The sequence below is a fragment of the Cajanus cajan genome, chromosome 2 (genome assembly GCF_000230855.2).
Source record: "Cajanus cajan strain Asha chromosome 2, NIPB_CcT2T_4, whole genome shotgun sequence".
NCBI classification, from domain to species: domain Eukaryota; kingdom Viridiplantae; phylum Streptophyta; class Magnoliopsida; order Fabales; family Fabaceae; genus Cajanus; species Cajanus cajan.
This window is the reverse complement of record NC_138518.1, coordinates 74,389,566-74,413,188: the sequence shown is the minus strand read 5'-3', so window position 1 is coordinate 74,413,188 and position 23,623 is coordinate 74,389,566. Positions and strand designations below refer to the sequence as shown.

General features: G+C 27.6%; 4 protein-coding genes across 5 annotated transcripts; all 4 read right to left on the bottom strand.

The window, feature by feature from the left end:
* Nucleotides 1-1,326: 1,326 nt before the first annotated feature.
* On the bottom strand, nt 1,327-2,154 carry LOC109804603 (agamous-like MADS-box protein AGL29). Its single transcript, XM_020366456.3, has one exon. The coding sequence runs from the start codon at nt 2,030-2,032 to the stop codon at nt 1,499-1,501; it is 534 nt and encodes a 177-aa protein (XP_020222045.1). The 5' UTR covers nt 2,033-2,154; the 3' UTR covers nt 1,327-1,498.
* A 4,337-nt stretch (nt 2,155-6,491) lies between these two features.
* LOC109803123 (agamous-like MADS-box protein AGL29) lies at nt 6,492-8,108 on the bottom strand. Its single transcript, XM_020364572.3, has one exon. The coding sequence runs from the start codon at nt 7,215-7,217 to the stop codon at nt 6,705-6,707; it is 513 nt and encodes a 170-aa protein (XP_020220161.1). The 5' UTR covers nt 7,218-8,108; the 3' UTR covers nt 6,492-6,704.
* Nucleotides 8,109-10,358: 2,250 nt separating this feature from the next.
* On the bottom strand, nt 10,359-15,851 carry LOC109803677 (NADP-dependent malic enzyme). 2 transcript variants are annotated; one of them, XM_083069039.1, is made up of 20 exons: nt 15,835-15,851; nt 15,412-15,647; nt 14,836-14,956; nt 14,680-14,754; nt 14,166-14,317; nt 13,976-14,081; nt 13,803-13,868; nt 13,268-13,363; nt 13,084-13,155; nt 12,910-12,993; nt 12,735-12,833; nt 12,483-12,530; nt 12,322-12,375; nt 12,137-12,235; nt 11,957-12,046; nt 11,781-11,858; nt 11,361-11,435; nt 11,173-11,263; nt 10,773-10,901; nt 10,359-10,681 (listed from the first exon to the last, which is right to left on the bottom strand). In XM_083069039.1, the coding sequence occupies exons 2-20, from the start codon at nt 15,561-15,563 to the stop codon at nt 10,593-10,595; spliced, it is 1,776 nt and encodes a 591-aa protein (XP_082925165.1). In that variant the 5' UTR covers nt 15,564-15,647; nt 15,835-15,851; the 3' UTR covers nt 10,359-10,592. The 2 variants fall into 2 exon arrangements, with proteins under 2 accessions (XP_082925165.1, XP_020220950.1); XM_020365361.3 differs by lacking the exon at nt 15,835-15,851 and having other exon boundaries at nt 15,412-15,730.
* A 6,462-nt stretch (nt 15,852-22,313) lies between these two features.
* LOC109804287 (uncharacterized) lies at nt 22,314-23,256 on the bottom strand. The gene has a single exon (XM_020366092.3). It carries the CDS (start codon nt 23,211-23,213, stop codon nt 22,686-22,688), a length of 528 nt encoding a protein of 175 aa, XP_020221681.1. The 5' UTR covers nt 23,214-23,256; the 3' UTR covers nt 22,314-22,685.
* Between the last annotated feature and the right edge of the window lie 367 nt (nt 23,257-23,623).

The window sequence follows — 23,623 nt, the reverse complement described above, 5'->3', positions numbered from 1 at the left end:
AAGGATGTGAGTCTGCCCCCAATAGTATGTTTCTTCCTAAAATATATATATTAAAACCACCAAAAAAGAAAAGATAACCTAAAAAAATTGCTTAAATAGAGATATAAAAAAAAAAGATAATAGTGAAGAGAGACCAATTAATGAATGAATGAGAAAAGTCATACACATTAAATATTTGTTATTTTCTACCCGAATAATGTTTTAGTTTTATTTATAATTTAAGAAGTTAAATAGAATTAATATTAAGGGAGATTTTTGTTTTTCAAAAACTAAAAGAGTGATTTGTCTGATTAAAACAAATTTTAAGGGATGTCAATATAATTTTTTCTTTTCTTTAAAAGTGTAGTTTAATTGAAAAGACTTTATAATTAACGATGGAATTACTAATTAACTTCTATTTCTAAAATATAGAATTAACAATTTTATTAAATGTAATGTGATATGAATTCAACCCTTTTAGATTATCCAATATATACATGTATCTCGATAATAAAAAAAGTGATGTAATAAAAAAATTAAAAATTTATATTTCCTTTATTCTTTATTATAAAAATAAAAATTTTATACACGTTAAAAAAAATAGTTATTTATATTAAATTTTATTGATTTCATAACATTTTTTAAATAATTTTTATTATAAATGTTAAAAGAAATACTACAACCGAAAAGTTTAGTTAAAATTTACTTATATTAAAAAAAATTATAATAGAGGTCAGAGAAAGAAATTAACAATTATATTAAATGTAATGTTGTAATGTTGATAAGAGTGTTTTTCTTTTAGAAGGGTAATGTGATATGCTGGTATGAGTTGGCACCTATTAAGATTATTCAACATTGACATGTATCTGAAACACAAAAAGTGCAACAACAAAAAAAGTAGCAGTAAAATAATAAAAACTAAAACTTGGAATTAACGATTATATTAAATGTTATGTGACATGAGTTGGGACATTATCCAGTATATACATGTACCTGGATAGAAAAAAAAATGAAAAAAAATAGAAATAATATAGTACAAACTAATTCTTATTTTGCTATCTCAGGATTTGTATAACAGAACTTCTTTATTAGAAGAAAGAAAAGAAAATCACACCAAAAATTTACTAATATGCCTTAACAAGTATAGATTTTATTTTTAAGGATTTTCTTGATTCTCTATTTGATCGAAACGAAAACTAAATTCTTCCACTGCTCACTCATTCAATACGATCTCTTATGATCAGTACCAAAAAGATAATGTTAGATCCTAATTAAATCATCTGAACAAGTGAATTTATTCAAAAGGATGGGATTTAAATCCAAGAACATTACTAAAAACAATCAAAATTCCTGCAAAAATATAATAGCATTTGAGACGATAATTAAAGAGTTTATTTTTGGATCCTTGTAATATTTAGAAATTGAGGCAACAAAACATTATTTTTCTGAAACAAGAGACTTTAGCGAAGATAAATGGGGGCAACAAAGGTTTTGGGGTGATGGTATTGACTATTGAGCATCAGTTCTTTCTTCTTTTCTTTGAAACCCGTTTCTTTATTCCGACAACCGGTTGTTGTGCAAGGAGCATCAAACACTCTGAAACCTCAATTGCATCAAAATAGTCCTTTGTGTTGTGCTGAAGCTGTGAAAATGAATCCTGCGATTCTCTGGGCTTAGAGAGTTGTTTGACTTCATGTTTTCTCAATCTTTCACCAAGCTTCGTAGCCTTCTTTTGTTGCTCAAGTATTTGGGCTTCAACATTAGATAGTTGTTGGTTCAGCATTTCCATGTCACCAACTTCATTAATATTGGGTGAACCATTGCCTTGGACATCATTTGGTTCAAGAAATTTGGCCGCAACAGCATCAACACTAGGGTGCCCAAAAGAGTAAGGTTTGTTCCCTGGAGAGAACACAACAATAGCAACTTCTACTCCGCACAAGATGGATAATTCATTTGCTTTTTTGAATAAACCCTTTCTACGCTTCGAAAATGTAACTTGCTTTGTGTTCGGATCCTTCACTTCTGCAATCTCGATCTTGCGACGACCCATGATTCCTTCACCTGTTTCACACAAATAATTACTAAAAAAAACAAAAACTAAAACTAAAACAAGAACAATAGATTAGAAAGAGGGAATCTTTGAGGGTATGATATGATATCTCTACACTTCTTTATTTATACACACTCTTTCAACAGAATTTTCAACTTTTTCTTTTTGTTAATAAAGTATATATGGGAACTGTTTTAGTGTGTTTCCAATTTTTAAAAATTGGTCCTATGAAAAATTTTGCTGGCATTTCATTCTTTTTTTTTTTTTTAGTTTAATGATAATAATATTAAACACATATAGTATGTTTATATTATCGTGTTTTTTTTTTTCTGTTGAATAAGAAAGTTTTGTAAGATAGTTTTTCCGTTCAACGAAACTTTGGAATTTGGGATGATCTTTAAATAAATATATTCATAGCTAGATCGATTTGTTGAAAAACAAAAAATAAAATTAATTTCTATATTTTTTAGAAATTGTTGTATGGTTAAAAATAATATTTCATTGTTTGGCCTCACTTAGCACCAACTATTGTTCTGTCAATTAATGTCGTCTCAATTTTATTTTTTTTACAACTCATATTTTTTTTGTGTGTATGTTGTTATTTATTTCTGAGATTAGAATATCATTCTCATTTAGTAGGATTTTTAAAAGAATATCATTCTAATTCAATTAGGTTAATTTGAATAATATAACAAAGTATTTTATTTTTTTGCCAACTCAGTCCCACCAAGACTAATTTTTTAGGATTTTTCATCGAATGAATACCTATTTTAGTTTTCAAAAGATAAGAAGATTATTAATTATTTTTTTATACAAAGACATATTTAATGACGGTTGGTTATCATTAAATGAAAATTTCATCATTATGTATTTGTAAAATTATTTAATTAAATATATTGGTAGTATACAAAAAATAGTATTTTTTTTTATATTTTCATTCAAAACATAAATTATTAGTATTATTATGATAAAGATGGTTGACATTTGTGGTAATTGTTTTGAAAATCATATTTAATTTGATTTATAAAAAATTCAGTACACCAATATTATATTAAACTAGATTGTATAAAAATATAATACTATTTTTACGATGGAAATTAAATATTCTTTTAGTCTTTCAAATATTAGTAACTCATTACAGATCAATGGTTGTAAAGTATAGAAAAGTGGATTAGTCTCCAACTAAGGTTTCCATTGAAAGAGGATTCGCACGATTTAATTAAGCTATTTTTGTCGATTAGTTCGTGTTTTATTTTATTATGTGATTTCTCATTTTTTTACTTTTTATCCTTTGTAATACTTTTATTTCTAAACTGATTTTTCATCGAATAAATACCTATTTTAGTTTTCTAAACATATATAGAGAGAGGATCTATCGACACAATACGTAATTCTAAAAATTTAATTCTCCATATTATTTTATTTTTTAATTCTTATAATTTAAAATATACATTTTTAGTTATTATATTTATCTTTTTTAATATATTTTAGTTCCTATAATTTAAAATATATCTTTTTAATTCTTAAACTTACATTTTTTAATTCTTTTAATCTCTATCTGTGTTTTTTATATATATATAATGTTGACTATTTTGTATTACCATGATAGAAGTGTCTTCACTTTTGTAAGGGGAAAAAAGTATCTCAACAATGAGCATGAAATTTGAGAGTACAAAAGAGAAACAAAATATCAAGAGACTTAATTTAGAATAACTTCAACAAAATAAATTTGATATCAAACATATAGTTAAATTAATATTTTAGTCATGTCAATATAAAAGAGAAAACATTACACAAAAAAATTAACAATCAAGATTAAGGACTAAAAAGATTAAAAAATTATAAATATATAGATTAAAAAAATTATATATCTTAATCTATAAGGATTACAAAAAAATAAAAAGATAAGTATAAAGACTAAAAATAATTATTTTAAACTATAAAAACTAAAAGATAAAGTAAGTAAACTATAGAGACTAAAAAAATATTTTAACCAATTTTCATTATACCAAAAATTGTTAAAGATATAAGATTTGATATAACTTTTTAGACCTATACTTAGTGTCAACGAATCTCAGCTCATATATAAATATTATTATTTTATTTATAAAAAATTAATTATTATTGATTATCATTTAATGAAAAAATTATATATATTAATTTGTATATAAAAGAAGTTAATTCAAATACATTAAAAGTATTAAGGTTTTAATATTTTTATTTAATAAAAAATTGTCATATATAGTAAGATTGTTGATACTCTATGTAATTATTTTAAAAGTTATATTTATGATATTTTTAATTGATTTATAGTGTAAAATTATTTACAATGACAAAATATGAAATTTAAACTCTATAAAATATGTATTATTAAATATATTTTTATAATGAAAAATTATCAAATAACTCATTATCACTACAAGAAAAGCTTAAATTAACATCAATCACTTAGCGTCAACCTAAAATCTACGGTAGATTGCATCAATCAGTTAATGCTAAATCGTCACTAAAATATTTTTTTATCAAATTTTTAATTATTTTTCAGGAGAAAAATAGTATGTGTTCACCATAACTAACACTACTAATGTTTGAAAAAAAAAATGTTCGTGTCAGTTACGGTGACACTACTAGTGTTAAAAAAAAAATTGTTAGTGTCCACTAAATCAATACTAAATAGTAATTTATAATTATTCTATTTCAGATAATATCCATCACATATAAACTCTTTGATAATAAGTTTGATTCTTATATCTCGCATACAAAAAGACCGATCATATTAAATTTAATATGATATGACTTGAGATTATCTAATAATAACATGTACATGGATAGACACCAAAAATGCAAAAAGAAGAAAAAAAATAGGAGTAACATAGTAAAAACTAAAACTTAGAATTCACAATTATATTAAATGTAATTATCAATTCTATTAGAAATTTTTTAAAAATTAATGGTTTATTCTAACTTTAGATAATATAATCTTTCTTCGTTACAAAAAAAAAAAATGCTATATGATTTAAGTTTGCACCTTTTAAGATTATCCATTAGAGACACACAAAAAATGTCACATTGTAAACAAAATTATAAATTTTATGAAATTAAAAGACTAAAATCACTACACTAAAATTTAGGGAACCAAGAATTGAATATTACAAGTGAACAAATATATAATTTTCCCAAATATATTACAAGTAACTCTTGTTTAGTTATATTAGGATTTGAAGAACTTCTTTTAAGTAAGAAAACAAATTGTACAAAAAAGTTTTTTTTTTAATTTTTTTAATCTATAGACAAGATTACAAAGACGTGACGGATGATAAAATTTAAGTTCTCTTATTTTTATTTTAACATTTTCTCTCGATTATTAAGCTAACTCTAATGGTTCATCTTTTAGCACTACTAGAAAAATGTCATTTTTTTGCAAATTTTTTTACAAAAAAATATTCGCAAAAATTTTTTGCGAATTTTCTTACAATAATAATTTCACAAAAAAAATTTACAAATTTATTTACGAAAAATAACTTACAGATATTTCTTACAAATTTTTTTATGAAAAATAATTTACAAGAAATTTTTGCAAATTTTGCTACAATTTTAATGATCATAAAAAAATTTCGCAAGTAATGTTTACTAAATTATAGAAAAATTTTGCATGTAACTTTTTCTGCGAATTTTCCTGGCAATTTTAATCTGCAGGAAAAATAAAAAAAATAGATTTAAATTTATAAGTTTAGTATTTTAAAAAAATTCAAGTCTCGCATCGATTGAAAATAAAACAATTAAAGAGTATATAAATTGAAGCAACACTTACCTTACAAGTTGATTTGTATGTTTGAGTGTTAGATTTATAATCTACAATCTTAGAGTTTAAAAGATTATGTATCACATGTTGGAGATGCAGAAACAAATGCTTCGAATGAATTCATTGTGAGCATTTGAAAGTTGAAGAATTATTGATAGAATTTGTAGTAATTTCTTTAATTTTTTTGGTAAAAAATATTCTTACAGAATTTATTGCGCAAAAATTCGCAGGAAACTTTCTTGCAATTTTTTTTTTGCAAGAAACTTTTCTACGAATTTTTTTCGCAAGAAATTTCGCAGAAAAATTTCTTGCAAATTTTAAAATTTGCAAAAATATATTATCTATAAAGGTATTACTTGTAGATAAAATTTCGTAGAAAAATTTGTAGGAACAACATTTCTTACGAATTTTTGTGAAAAATTCACAGGAAAAGTCATATGTAATAAGAGAAGTTCTAGCAGTGTAGTCCTTTAATAAATATAGATTTTATTTTTAAAGGTTTTCTTGATACACTTTTGACCGAAATCAATACTGCATTCTTCCGCTACTGATTCAATACGTGTTAAAAATAAATGGATAATACGATCTCTCAGTACCAAAAAACCATGTTAGATCCTAAATAATCTAAAGGAAGTGAATTTATTCAAAAGGATCGGATTTAAATCCAAAGCATTACTTAAAAAACATCAAATTCCTGCACAAATATAATAACAACATCTGAGACAATAATTAAAGAGTTTATTTTTGGTGCCTTGTAACATTTTGAAATTCAACGAACAGAAAATCATAGATAGCTAGGGGCAACAAGATTTTAGGGTCAAGGAAATTAAAATCTGAACATAATTTTGATGGCAGTGAGCATGAATTGTTTCATTTTTTCTTTGAAACTTGTTTTTTTATGCCAACTACGGGTTCTTTAGCGAGGAGCATCATACATTCTGAGACCTCGATGGCATCAATATAGTCCTTCACATTGTATTGAAGTTCTGAAAATGAATCTTTCAATTGTTGGTGAGAGAGTTGGGTGACCTTATGTTGTTTCATGCGTGCATCAAGCTTCGCGGCCTTCTTTTGTTCCTTACGGATTTGAGCTTGAACATCAAATAGTTGTTTGTTGAGTGTTTCCATGTCAATGTCATGACCAACTTCATTATTTGATTTAGGCTCTTGTTGAAGAAACTTAGCCGTCACAGCATCAACACTTGGGTGCCCAAAAGAGTAAGGCTTGTTACCAGGAGAGAACACAATAATAGCAATTTCTATTCCACACAAGATGGATAATTCATTTGCTTTTCTAAATAAACCTGTTCGACGCTTCGAAAATGTAACTTGCTTTGTGTTCGGATCCTTCACTTCCTTAATCTCTATCTTACGACGACCCATGATTCCTTCACCTGCTTCACACAAATAATTACCAAAAAACAAAAAAAAAAAAACAAGAACAAGAGATTAGAAAAGGGGATCTTTGTAAAGGTTTGGGGTATGATATGATATCTCCACACTTCTTTATTTATACACACTCTAGACAGGTTCAACGTTTCTAATATTGAATTTTCAACTCTTTGTCATTGTTAATTATTATGTGTATTAGGGAAGTGTTTTAGTATTTTTCCAATTTTGTAAAATTGGTCTATGAAAATTTTGGCTTGCATTTCTTTCTTTTTTAAACTTTAATCATACTAATACTAAACACATACGCATCTTCAATTTGTTGAAAAACAAAAAAAATATCTAGTTTATATATTTTCTATAATTAATAATTGCAAAAAAAATCTAATTTCGAATATTTTTCAAAAAGAGTAATTAATTGTAAGCTTAAAAAGAATGTTTCATTGTTTAGCTGCATGTGAACTCAAAATTTTGTTCGAGTTAACATAAATAGCTGCTAAATTATGCACTTTGTACATAATGAATTGTCTTTTACTTTGTGAAAATAACACATCCAACAATTAGTAAGATATACCCTTAATCTTAGAATAATCCATACCTGTATTAGATGAGGTCCGTCAATTCCATACAACTAACCGGACGCAATTTTATTAATTTTAGTTTCATAGTTTTTTTTTTGGTTAAAATTAACGGACATATTTTTATTTTATCAGTCAAAAAGTATATATTTTATGGTAAACATAATTTATCTGATATTTAATCAATTTTCAGAGAATATGTATATGAGGAGAAATCAAATGACACAAATATAATTTTTATCAAATATTATACCACTCAATAAATTTATATTAAATGTAAATTTTGTGAATTTTTTAGTCAATGAAATGAAATATCATACCACCTTGTATATTCATGTCAAATTAAATTTGGTTCGAATTAAACTACAATTTGTAAGTTATCAAATAGTTCATATTTTTGTATATTATAAACATATATATTACGTTAATTTTGATTTATATTGAATTAATATAAAATTATATATATATATAAATTTAGGATAATTTTTTTTAATTTAACAATAAATTTAAAAAAATTCACATTTAATATAAAGTTATTAATTAGAATAATGATAAAATTTATGTTAGTGTCATTTGATTTCTTTATATATATAGAGGGATCAAATTACATTAATATAACTTTATAACTATAATATCATTTAATAATTTTCTATAAAAATTGAAATTTTTTTATCTAGTCGTCGAATAATAATTTTATTATATTAATTTGGATGTTAAAATTATAAATTATCAATAATTATATTTTAATGTATTTTAAAAAGTATATATATTGTAAGTTTTAATTTATATGAATTAGGTATCAAATAATTTTAGATTATTATAAAATTTTATATATATGAGATGAGTAAAAAAAAATTCTAATACAATAATCGATAAAATTATTATTTTTATATAAAATTATTAAATTGTGTAATAATTAAAAAATTTAAATATATAAATTATATTTATTATAGTATAATATTATTTTTTATTATTAATTTATTTTAAAATATTAAAATTTAGTTCATAATTAATTATGAAAAATTAAAATCAAATTACATAAAATTTATATAAAAAAATTCTCTTGTTGGAGAAAATTACTAAAAATATTTTCACATTAAATAATAGTTCGTGTTTAATATATAAAATTTGAGTTTACCCTAAAATTAAATATTTTTTTATTGAAAAAATGCCTATTTTAATTTTTTAAATATACAAATACTAGTATTTTATCTTGTGTAATCCACAAATATTTTTATTATATAAAATTAAAATTTATAATAAAATATACATTAAACATAGTAAACATAAATATTTTTAACATATAAATTATATCTTAAATTTATGATAAATAATTTATATTATAATAAAAAAAATATTTTTATTTATTAATAATTTAAAATAAATTATTAATATTTAATAAATAAATAATATAATAAATAAAAATTGAATTAAAATTGAATTATTATTTTTATATAAAGACATAATTAATTATTATTAATTATCATTAAATGAAAAATTTATAATTATTTATATATAAAATAAATTAATTGAAATTCATTGAATACATTAAAGTTTTTATATTATTATTTAATCCTAAATTTAAATGCATTGAATACATTAAACACATTGATATACTCTGTGTAATCATTTAAAAAGTCAAATTTAGGATATTTTGAATCGGTGCTCAGTGTAAAATTGTTTACGATGTCATAATATAAAAATAAATATTTAATTAAAAATTAATTAACGATATAATTCAATCTCTCAAAATACTAAATATGTATCGTTGAATATATTTTTATCTCTCAAAATACTAAATATGTATCGTTGAATATAATTTTAGAATAAAAAATATTATAAAATAACTCGTTATATTACAAGAAAAGCTTAAATTAGCATTGATTACTTAACATTCACCTAAATACTCAATATTGGTATTGTGAGTCCTCGGCCAATACTGAACTGTCACTAAAATGCTTTTTTTAAAATCAATTTTAATATATTTTAAAATTGTTTCCAATTTGTGATGACCGACTCTATTAATGTTTAAAAAAGTAGAATTGTTAGTTTTGGTCTAACTGATACTAAATAATATTTTTTGAAAATCAAATATAATATATTGTAAAATTGTCCAGTTCAAACTAATAAATTTTAGAACTAGAGTCAATATAGTCGACACTAATGTTTCATCTTAATAAAAAATAAATAAAATGAAATGCTCTTGCATCTCTATCTTCTTTTTAAAATATTTCAAACATGTTTTAGCTACTAATATTAGAAGAAAAAAAATTGCCAGTGTCTGTTAATAATTCTTGAAAATAATATATGTTATATCATTAGAATCAACCAGACCTACACTAATAAATGTTGAAACTAGCTTTGAATGGTCGACCCTAATTTTTCATTTGCACGAAAACGAAACGTTCATCCCACCTCAGTCCGTTCCTTAAATATTCCAATTTTCTCACACATCAAGAATGAGGCATATAGGTGGAAAAAAGAGAGATATAGGAATAAAAAAATAAAAAATAAAAAATAAAAAAACAGAAAGCTATAAATGTGACAAATGATACGATGAAAAACAAGTTAAAAGAGTAGAACTATTATGGATTCTGATAACCATTATGATGTGCATGACATTAAATGAAATGAGGATTTCATAATAGAAAAAAGCAGTGGTCCTGGTTCAATCAATAGCATGAAACCTTTTATTGTTGAATGTGCATTAGAGCACAATAAGAGAGCATACAAGAAACACATGGTTGTTAGAGCCAAAAGCTGAGAGAATGAGTTTGAGTTGTTGCCGCGTTCACCTGTAGTTGCGGTATACAGGGGTATACATGCAACTCTCAGCATTCTTCACAAGATTCTGAGGACGAGGAAGACGAGTAGCCAAGCCTACAAACACACTTGTTTAGTTTCAGGAAACTTCTCTTGAAACAGTTTTAAAAAGAGAAGAATAGAATTTATCCGATCAATGAAGACACACCTAGTTCATATGCCTTGGCAGCAACACTTGCAGCTATATTAGCCGAAATTTTTCTGATATTAGAGAATGGTGGGTAAATCAAGCCCTTTTTGTAGTTCTCCTCGCTCACTTGTTTAGCCAAGGCTTCCGCTGTACAATTCACAACAACAATGTCTATCATTTCTTTCTCAATTTTGCATTATCTATAAGCACTGTAATTTGTGTGTAAGCATTGCCAATCACGATAATTAACTGAAATAAAGTACAAAGTGTTGGAAATCAAAACTTGATACGTTCACGTAATTATTATTATTCCGGTGCTGACATATTCACATATTAATAGGTCACAATCATCTCCTTCAAAGGAACTCAACATCAAGTTCATTGCATGTATATTTCTGAATTTATCATATTCACTTACAGGCTGCTAGAAGCATGTCGTCATGTACTCGAATTGCTCCTGAAATTACCAAACCCAAACCAAAGCCTGGGAAAATGTATGCATTGTTGGCCTGAATTAACAAGGAAAGAATCAGATATAATGTTATACTGTTTTTAACCAATGAAAATTGAAGAGCAATTTGACGAATCTGAACAAGATTTTAAAACCTGGCCAGAAGCATAAACTTTGCCCTTGTATTCAATAGGATCAAATGGACTTCCACTAGCAAAAATTGCGCGACCCTTTTTGTGAACAAGCAAACAAATTAATAGTATTAAAGTATGCAGGAGCGTCAATAAAGGTGTGCCAAAAATTCCAATCGAACCAAACCAAATTATAAAACTGAATGTTTTGAAAAAAAAAACTAACCAAACTACTGTGTAAAAATGGTTCGGTCTGCTAAAAAAAAACTGAATCGAACCAGATTAAAAAACTGAACTGTTTTGAGCAAAAAATGTGAACCAAACTACTTTTTAAAACACTCATTTAGCAATTCGGTTTGGTTCAATTTGGTTTTTGAAAAAATCAAACTATGAATATAAAGTAGATAATCAGGTCTAGAGAAAGACGTGATAGTCAGTTTTTACCTCACTCCACTGATATGCCTCTTCAGCTGTACACTCAGACTGTGACGTTGGATTGGAGAGAGCCATAATGAGAGGTTTCTGCAAGTCAGACATGACAATATAATTCTTGTTTAAAATCATATATCTAAGTATTCACACAAATACTTATCCACAACAAGAGTGAGATAAGGTTTTACATCATTGTTTGAAGCCATAGCCTCAATTACTTCCTTTGTAAATGTTCTTCCGACTCCTGATGATCCAATCAACACTGTAGGCTTGATCACCTGAAAGTGTGTGGTAATTAAGGATAAAGACATAATTTAAGGCAACCTATTGCAATGCAGGCCATAAAATTAAAAAGACTTATTAAACACCTTAACGGCCTCTAGGAGACTGCTAACAGTCTCATGTTCATGAGCCCAAGGCTTCTTGAAGTGTTGAAGTGAATTCTTCCGGGAACTAACAATTAAACCCTGGAACAGAATTAAAAAAATGCTTTAGAAAACTGAATCAAATTAAGAATAAAAAAAATATTATATATACAATGTTTGTCCATTACCTTTGAGTCTACAAGCCATATCTTCTTGCGACTCTCTTCTATAGGTGTCTTAGTCTGCCCCAGAAACAATAGAAATATAAATAGAGCATCGCCAATTGTAACTTAAAATGAACTCAAGAAACCAGTGTTACTGATATATCAACAATAAATCGTTGATTCACCTGCTTTGACATCTCAAGAGCTATTAGCTCTGCTATACCAGTTCCTGCCTGAATCCGTGACAAAAAATATGTTAGAAAAACCGATTTAGTGATTTAAAGCATATGAAGCATAGATAATAAAAAATGAATGATTTAAAATACTCAATGCTATATACTTGTTTATTACTTTGGTTTCCTATATTCACTTCCACAGTATGGAAAGAAGCATTGATAAACAAGTTAAAAATGGGGAAAAACAAATAATCATCTTACTTCTCCGGCACCAAGGAAGAGGAATGTGTGCTCAGCCAAGGTACCACCAGTGAGCTTCAGGGCTGCTACAACTCCAGCTAGAACAACAGATGCAGTCCCCTAAAATAACACGAACAATTAGAACATGGTAACATTATTCAAGAAAATATATTCCAGCTTTTGTGAGACAAAGTACCTGTATATCATCATTGAAAACGAGATGAGTAGTACCATATTTAGCAAGCAACTCAAAAGCATTGCGGTTTGCAAAGTCTTCAAACTGCAAAAATGATTTGAAAGAATCATATATACTAGTTGAAGAACATAGGTTTAGAAGCCACATAAACCATGCATGGAATTTGTTAAGGACCTGTACAAGAACTTTTTCCCCATAGTTTTGTTTGACAGCAGTCATGAACTCATGTAGAAGTTCATAATATTCCTAAGAAAAAACCATTAAAGTTGTCTCAGATCAATACAACTTATTAATGGTTACAATAAAATGATTAAATAATAAAATAATTTTGAGCAAGACGTATAAATGTTATACAAACCTGCCCGGTTGCCCTCCTTTGTCTTAGCCCAATGTAAAATTCATCATTCAGTAATTGCTCATTATTTGTCCCCACATCAATAGTAATAGGCAAACACTAACCACAAAAAATGAAATGAAATGTAAGAAGAAAGGAAGGAAGGAAGGAAGAAAAGCAAATTTCAAAGGAGACATGCATACGTAGCACACTCTCATTTGCTATTGATATTCATAGATATTTCACTAATGCGTATCTATGAAGTATCTAAACTTTGAAAAAAAACATCACGAAAATCAAATACAACTACATACGAGATATAGAAGTGCATATAATATATAAACATGAAAGCATTGTTCCTTGAAGAACCAAAAAGGGAAATCGTCCTCTATTTAGATGCTGATTTCAAGAAAGGAATGAGATTGACACTATTCCTATTTGTAGACAATGGAAAGTGGTTAATAATGATTATGATGTATATCAGATACGGTACTCATATCTATGCATCATAGGATTGCCATTAATAAAATGAGAAGAAATAAAAATGGAAAATGCTTACTGCTGAAGGACGAACTCCTCCTAGTGCTGTGTACAAAGCCAATTTACCAACAGGAATTCCCATTCCCTGAAGCATAACCAACATAATTAATTATGATAAGACTAGCTCATCTACTTTCACCGTGTCTATATTTTCATTGTAAATTAAGGAGTTCAATTCCCCTGCAGAAATACCTGGCATCCAAGATCCCCAAGTCCCAAAATCCTCTCACCATCAGTTACAACAATAACTTGAATACTCCTCTCGGGCCAGTTCTTTAAAACTTCAAGGATTTTACCCCTGCAAATTGCCAACAGCTTTATAACCCTGCATCATATGTGGCTGAAAGTTGCATACTAACACAAGAAAAATATAGAATTTTACTTCTCTTTCAAACTAATGTAAAGACCCTGAGGACGCCTGAATATGCTCCCATATTTCTGGCAAGCCTCGCCAACAGTAGGAGTATATACAACTGGGAGCAATTCCTCCACATTATCAATGAGAAGTTTGTAAAACAGCCTTTCATTCCTCTCCTGTGTAGCAAAACCAAAACAACGTGCTATTTTAATAACTTCTCAACTTTCATATCATCATTTTATATAAGAGGCATGTGTCAATTCTCACAAGTAGATTGATATGTTTTCTATGTTTACAAAACTCAAGGGCATCATGTATTTGCAAAGATATAGTTCAATAAAGAAATAGTTCAGAGAACTACTAAAAGGAAAAAAGAGATCATGAAGGAAATAAATTATTAACTTGTGTTTGCAATTATATGCTACCATTCTTTGTAGACAACTTGACAATGACATGAATAATAACACTGAACTAGAGAAACTAAACAATAAGAAATCTCATGGTGTTCAACGTGACTATAATGTGTTGAAATTCTTGCCTGAAGGTCCATCATTGCGACGTACTTTTGCAAAGGAACCTCATATTGCCTGATGCTGTTCATCAGTTTCTTCCCCTAAAGACAGTAGAAAGAAACAATGAGAATGAATGATAAGGGGGATTATATAAAGCTCTTGGCCTATGAGAAAATAGAAACCTGAAGTTGCTGAGTGCTGACTGTGGGAGGCAGGAGGCCACGCAAATAGTGTGCATCTCTCTCCTTCTCAGTGAAAGCTAACCCTTTGTTGTACTGTGGATCCCTTAGCAAAGAGTACCCACTGCATGCCAGATCAAAAATTCATACTAGAGACTCGGGTATTACTATTTACTAAAAGAGTAAACAGTGTATACACTATACATCAACAAAGGAAAGGATTTTTACGCTATCATCTGATCTATATATAATAAATTTGTTAATTTTTATAATAATTTTCTTAGGATGATTTATAATTGGTTAATAGGGTAAAAAAAAAAAGATTATACTAAACATACATAGAAATTAAACTTGCTAAAATCAACCTAGTAAATCATGATAATAGAAGCAAAGTGGAAATAAAATAAAATACAGAGCTATTAGCCAAGTAAAAACACAGATGAATTCTTTCCATGAAAAAAATAAAAAGAAGCTGCACACAATTGAATTATTAAAAATACTAGAATGTTAATGAGGAAATATAAGCATGAGCATATAGCTGATGTAATGGTTGGTAAAAGAAGTGAGAGTGCATGTGACCTGGCAACCGAGAAAGTCCATGGGGTGACAAGTTGGTCCTCGGTGGCGCGATCCTCGCCGTAGATGTCCTCAACGCCGCCGCTGACGGTGGATCTTGGGCTGAGGTCCAACACTGACTCCCCATCTCTCAAGCCCTTAAGTGTGCTCTCCATTTTTTCTCTGAATAAAACGATGATCCTTTGAACTTAGACACAACACCACTTTCTCAGTCGGTTGAGAACCCGTGTCTCTAGTCTCTACTTCACAAAAGTAACATGTCAAATGAAGATTGCGCAAGTGGGGTGCGTGTGTGTATGTGTCAGTGTGTTATTTTCTATTTGAAAAACCATGCCAAGATATTTAAATAATGGTGTCCAAGTTGACAATTTTCAACAACAAAAAAAACACGTATTAAAGTAATCATGATCTGGGTGAGTTAATTACCGTTGAATGAGATCATTGTGACTTAAGGATAACATAGACGAAGAAGAAGAGAGAGAGTGAGAAAACGAAGGCTTGGTTTGTGTTCGGCGATGGATGACAACGTGAAATACGTGTCCCTCATATGCTTGCGGAAGACTTTTTGTCGCCTGTCACCTGCGTATTCTTTCTTCTTAGATAAAAAGGAAATGGATAATGTTAAATAAAAATAATATATTTTTTACTAATTATTTATTTTAAATTATACTAAATGTAATTTTCTTAGTCAATATTAAATTATATTTTATTATTAAAATCAATAATTTTTTAGAAATATTAAACTTATTTACAATATACAGAATTTGCAGAGAAAATTGTGACTTGTAATGTTTTTTTTTAAGAGTTATTCTGTCTTAAACATGAAAATTAATCTCGTTTAGGATTTTGATGAACATTAAATAAGTGAACTTCATTTTTCAGTTTGAATTTTTTTATATATTTAAAATTTAAGATTTGAATTTAATCACTTGGTTAAGAGAGAGAGGCTGCCACCATTTACGCAAACTCAAATTAGGATTTATTTTTGCAAAACTCAAGTTGGTATGTAACTTAGATAATTAAGTTATTTTTAATATTTTTTTGTCGGTGATATTCTTTCTAATTACATCATTATTTTAATATATATATATATATATATATTGCATTGCAGTTTAAATTGAAACTTTGTCTGATCATTTATCATTCAATTTTTTTCTCTCTTTATCTTTTCTAATAAATAAAAAGCGACCAGTTTTTTTATCTGTGCTATGGTACTTTTATCTCGTAAATAAATAATTTTACGAACACTTTACATTTTTAGTAAAGACAGATTTATTTTTTAAAATTTTCCAAATATCTCAATAGTTATAAAAGTTTTATTAAATTATTTACATGTATCAATATTATATTAGTTTGAGTGAACATAAACTTGGATATTTTAAATAAGACTTCAACTTTAAACTTTGTACATAAAAAAATATAATTATAAAATGTGATTAAAAAATGTAATTAAGAGAATAAATTTTATAAAAGATAAAACTCATAAATATTTCACACCTAAAATATAGTAAAAATATATATTTTTTACTTTTTAATAATATATTATATATTAGAGTTTTTTTTGACATAATTATATATTAAAGTTAAAACATACTTTAAATAAATAAAATCTAAAAGGATATAATGTATGCTTCGGCAAAACGTCAAGTGGGCCTTAATATGAAATTGGGCTTCAACATTTAAAAAAGTTATTTATAATAATATTATTAAAATAATTAAAATAAATTTAAAATATATTTGGAAATGGGCCTAATGTAGGCTGTACAATTGAAACCCTAAACAGAATCAATATTAATTGGGCTATGGAGTTCAAAATAAAGAACAATTGTTTAAATTTGAAAGTTAAAATAAAGAAGATTTGGGTTTCGAACATAACGTGTGCTTGAGAGTGCAAATTGGGCTCGAGAGTTAAAAAATTAGCCTCATGATATATACACCTTTTTTTATATAAGTACAACTCCTTTTTTTAAAAGAAAAATTAAATTTCTAAAATATCTTTAATTTTTAATTTTTTAATTTTGCACCCCTAATATTTAATTTAACATTTTTTTCACAAGTGTTTGTGTTGGTGCTTCATAAAATTATGATGATCCTTGAATTGTAGTTGATGCATGTTCTATTTTATTCTAGAATTAAGTTGTGTATGTTGTATATGCATTGAAATTGTGATGTATGATGATGTTTAAAGTTGCTTATGAATGGGAGTTAATAAAGTTGATTAAGTTGTAAGATGTATGTTGTTTAAGTTGTATATAGTAAGTTGATTTAAGTGGATAAGTTGTATAGGCATGTGGAGTTTGAGATACATGTCTTAGTTATACATAAAACCTAGAGGAGCTTGAAGTTATTTTAAAAATTAAAATATCTCATTGCGTGGATATAAGTTGTGGTGCTCAAAGAACCTAAGTTGAGAACCATTCAATTAGTAATTAAGTTGGCTTTTGAATGAGTAATTGTTTTTAAGTTGTTTCTTCTAGATTTTATAGATCTATATAGGGGATCAGGTTAAGCCATGTAAGTGAAAAAGCAACAAAAAATGTTGATTTGTATAAGGGCATAGTTGGACCATATGTGTAAAAAGATGTATACAAGGTGATCAACTAAGTAAAGTATAAAGTCAAAAAGTAAAATCATTTGTCATTGTTGAAAATGTATATAGTATTTAGAGGGAAGTCGATGGACTAATACCAAATGAAGCTTAGATATTCATGTTAAGGTCATGGTAAGCTTACACTCAAATTGTTTATCCTGACAATAGCACTAAACTTTTCTAATTTAAGTGACATAACCTGATAAATCAATTTAAGTTGGTTACTAGGCACTCTAAGAGGCCTAACATTATATTTACTTAATACATTTTTCTTACTTCATATGCTCCCTGTATATATTATAACTATTTTAAAAAGTCATATCATTTTTTTAAAATAAAATTCATATCACATTTTTATAAAATTAACCATAATAACAAGACTTATTATAGTAAATTTAATTTAATTTATCTTTACAATCAATTGAGAAAGTGTTGTCCAGGTTAAAGGAGAATTTCAACATAAAGATCATTTTAAGTGAACACCGTTATTTACCAACCAGAATAATGCAAGGTGATATATGCATATTTAATATTATCAAAAAAAAAAAAAAGAAGGAGATTGCTAAGATGGTCAAGAATCTCTTACGAAAATAAAAAACGAAAAAGAAAAACCTTCAAGAGACAACAACTAAGGATTGAACTTTGGATTTGATAAGGATCACCATGGTACTATGTTCTGCGTAATTAGAACATTCAATTCTCTTTAATCGTTCTAAATCTCTATGTATCGCTCTTTTTACTCTAGGATTTGAAGAGATAACCTTGGCCCCATCAAATTTAAACCGTTAGTGAATTCGACATGTGTAGTAATATATCATATACTAATAGTTTCCAAATTAAAGGCAATATATCGAACACAAATCTCCACATTTATCGTTCCAACTTGCATGTTTTTTCCTTTGAAATAAAACAGAGAACTTTGCAAGTGTCTATAGACAAGGGGTGCGTATAATGACAAGAATGATTCTTAAATATGGATATGCACGAGTACATTAAAGTGGCTTTTATCCCATTATTACCTAACTAAGCAACAATAGTCTTTTGCCTGCTTAGTGATCCCTAAAGCAGCATGGTCTTTATTTAATTTGTCTTTGACAAAATGACTCTACTGTTGTCGTCGCCACTGCTTTGGGAAGAAATAGACAAACTAATCCACACACCAATTAAAGTTTCCTCAAATAATACTACTGTCCCACTTGTATGCCCATTAGAGAATCACACTTTTGAATCCCACCTGTTTTTATTGCATGCATGTCCCATAACTTTTCCAAATGAATTATTTCAATTCATTCATATTTATTATTACTAATCAATTGCCCGTATTTATGGGTTTTAACTTTTAATTCCCATTTTGTTTTTGTTGTTATTTTTATTAGAGACTGATCACGTATATATAATATATTCTATATATGTATATATATATATATATATATATATATATATATATATATATATGATCCCGTTACAATTGATTCATATGTTAAGGAGTATATGAAGAGAGTATTTTCTCTTCTAGGAAAGTCTTTTCCATGGATATGATTAAAAATCGATTGAATTAACGTACTTAAAAATTTTAGTTATCTACTAACTTGAACTTTGTTGGTAATTTTGAAAGTTAAATACACAACAAAATAATAGCTTAATGATGAGACCCACTTTTATACAAGATTACAAGTTATATAAGTCTTACTTAATAATTACTTTGCATTTTTTAAAACATATTTTTATATCGACAAGATAAATAAAAAACAAAAATACGAAGATACAGATCCCGACTTTTCAGATTCAATAATATTGATGGCACACTACTAGAAGTGCCAGAACAGCAAAACTGAATTATATAACTCTAGTGGTGTTTCTATTTTTATTTTTTAATTGTTTATTTGAGGAGTCCAACAGTGTTCATTTTAAAAAACTGCAAAAAGTGAAGAATATATATGATATGTATCCTTTCCTGTACATAGTTTTCAAATATACACAAATATGTGAATGTGAAATGGTTAAAAAAATAAATTTAACCCTCATCTTTATTTTGTGTGTTTATCTCTTCTGTCATAAAACTTCAGTATTAAAATTTCACTACCGGATACACACTCAAAACTGAGTTATATAAGTGCAACAGTATATTTTGATCATAAATATGATAAATCGTAAGCTTGAATTACTATCATCGATTTAGCGGTGGAATTGGAGTGGTATAGATAACATCTTAAGTTTAAACATTGTAGCATGTTATTATAATCTTTCCTACATATGAAAGAAAAAATAAAAAATTTATTAAAAGGTCGGATATGTGTTTGGAATCAGTGTTTAAAAACCGGATCGAACCGGCTGGTCGGACCGGTTGGACCAGGAAACGGTGGTCTAGCCGGTCCGAATCTTAAGTTAGATCGGTTATGCAGTCGACCCGTTTTAAACTGAATTAAACCGGTAAACCGGTGGGTCAAACCGGTTCAACTACTTTTTTTTCTTTTTTTTTTTAAATTTTTTTAAGCGACCATAAACCACAAAAATAATAATAATAATTGAATCTCTTAATGAAAGAACAAAGATTCTTATTAAATATAACAATGACTACTTATTTTAATATATTTGTTTATATAATATACAACTTAAATAACTTTTATAGTATATTATTAATTTTAAATTATATATTTAATAATATAATATCTATGTAGATATTACATATATTATTCTGTGATATCAATTACAAGCATATTATATATGTACATATTATTTATATTTTAAATTTGTATTAATATACAGTTTAACATGTAATTTTTTTTAATTTTTTTACAAAATAAAAATAAAAATAAAAATAATTTTAAATAAGATAAAAAAAATTGAAATTTAAAATAAGATATGGATTTATTAAATTTTATAAGTATAAAATATATTTAATATGAATATTTTTTAATAAAAATAAATAAAAATCAAGTCATGTGGTTCAACTAATAGTGATCCACCGGTTCAATCTTTGACCCACTGATCCAGTACCTTAACCGGTTCGATGACCGGTCCGGTTTTTAAAACTATCTTTGGAATATTCAGCCATTAGATGGCTCGATACATGTTTTGAGATATTTGATTGTAAGGTCGGATATGCAATTGGGATATTTGACTTGTTAAGAAACCATATACGTTTTAGTGTTTCAACATATTATGAGGTTGAATACGTTTTAAGGTATAAATATAATATACGTGTGAAAAAGTAGATTAATATTATTTCTTTCCATCTCTCTCGTCTCACGTGTCTTGTTTTCCCCAAAATGAAAAAGTCTTTTTGGTATATCATATTTACGGGAGAAATTGGATTGAGTGTAGAAAAATAGTGCTGAAATTAAAAATTGTGCATTTGATTGGTGAGATATAAAGAGAAAGCAAAGAAATATGAGTGAGCTCCATAATATATAATTTCATCACAAAAGTGAATGGAAAATGCAACAAAAATGGGAATTATATGAAACAAAAATACAAAATCAATAAGTTAAAATAGTTAAACTGATTTTTCATTTTACAAGTTATAATAATTATTTTTTATAAATATAGAAAAGATTACAAAGATGGTTACTGTTATAATAATTGTATTTTAAAGTTTTCATGCACATTAAAATGATAATAATAAATATATCATTTTTTAATATATTTTTACTAAAATAACTCCACTCTTTTAATAAATATATTATTTTTAATAGTGACATTTGAATATCTAATAAATGAATAAATTAAAAAAGTTAATATTACATAAAAAAAATGAAAATATAAATTACTTGGGGATAACTTTTAAATGTTAAAATTGACGTTAATTTGATATGGTGAGAATATAATGTGACGTTATTTTTAATAGTGACATTTTGATTTTGAAAAATGTGATCCTTTGCTTCCAAGTTTGAATGTATGGTTCGTAAGAAGTCCATTTATTAAAGATAAATCGTAGGAAAAGAAAGTTAATACTCGTACTAGAACTTCCTACTTCCTAGGAAATGAAAATACCTTACTAAAAAGAGCAGTAAAAGGTTTTAAATAGTACAGCGTACCTCATAAAAAGCAGAAATTTAGAATTAGGTTAAAAATGAAGGAGCAGCAGGATAATAGAGAGAGCAATGGATGGAGAAGAAAGACATAAAGGGTGTAATAAAGGCAATTTCCAAGTCACCAACCATGGAAAGCTGTAAAATAAATTTGTGCACATAACCAATAGGCACGAAACGTAACGCTCTGGCTTTAATCTGCCACTTTAATTTATTGTGCAAAGTCGCAGTAGGTGCAATGCTTTATTGGGAAGGGAGAAATTCCAAACCACTAGAGGAAGACAGGCACAAACAAACACATTTATTTTTTAGTTTTCCTTTCATCTCTTTTTCTTTCCAAGAATCACCAACATTCGGAAACCCAAAAATACAAAAACACATAGTTCCCAATGACTGCAGAGAGAACCGAAACAAGACAGTGTAAGCATAATAAACACAAAATAAGCACCAAGACAAGAACATGAACCCATCCCAAAAAAAAAACAAAAAAAAAACAGAAGGGGGTACATCAAACGAAAGCAACAAAGTCACGTGACTAGTGATGGATGTCAGCGTGCAAATGATCAATCTGATCTGATCATAAAACTTCCAGCATGATGTGAGATGATGGCATGGATATAAATAGAAGTCGTAAAAGTGCATGAGTTATTGTTTTTTCATCTGTTCCAGCAAGTATGATAGGGAGACTCAAGAGGTGCCATTTTTCTTTGCAAGTAGAGGTCTTTATAGAAGTTTTGAATGAATTGTTCGGCGGCGACGTCGACATAGGTATCAGTATCTCCTTGGTCCGTTAGAGGGAAGGGGGAATCCGTGACCCGAAGTTGTTTCCCAATGGGGCTGTTTCGGAAGGCTGGGAAGGGGGAATTGGTGTTGAAGGGGATGGAGGGGGCGGAGAGAGGGCGGTTGTTGCGGCGTTTGAAGGGGATGGCGGGGCTGTTGCTGCAGCTGAACTCGTAGTCGCGTGGGGAGATGAAGGTGTTGGCGTTGCCGTGGGAGCGGAAGGTGAAGAAGGGCATGTAGTAATGGTGGTTGTTGAGTAAGGCCTTTTTTCCGCGTTTGAGGAGAAGGTTGAAGTCGGCCATTATTTTGCTCTTGGCTATGCCCTTTCGCAGCATGAAGAACATGAGTCGCATGATGCTCCACAGCTTCTTTGCCACCACGGGACTGCTTCCCTCTATTTCCATTTGGAGTGATTGGAATGTGTTTTGGTGCGCAATAGGCGAAAGGGGTTACCAGCTATTTAAAGGGGACGACTCAACACTTCTTTAACCCTCTTCAATCTTCATACATACTCTCTTCCATTTCTTTTTAACTGTTTTGCTTTCGAGTAAAAAATCATTTACATTTATTTTCTCTTTTTCAAATTTTAAGATATCATTTATTATTTTATGTAAATTAACTTTTTATTAATTTATACATTCACAATTAATATTTTTTTATTATGAACGTAAAATGAAAGATAATGTAATAAGAATATTTGATAAAAATAAATAAACTAATTTATTATATTTCTTAATTTTTGTTTAAAATTATCATAAAGAAATGGAAGTTGAATTTATACAACTTTTTTTTACGAGACTTATAAAAAAAATTA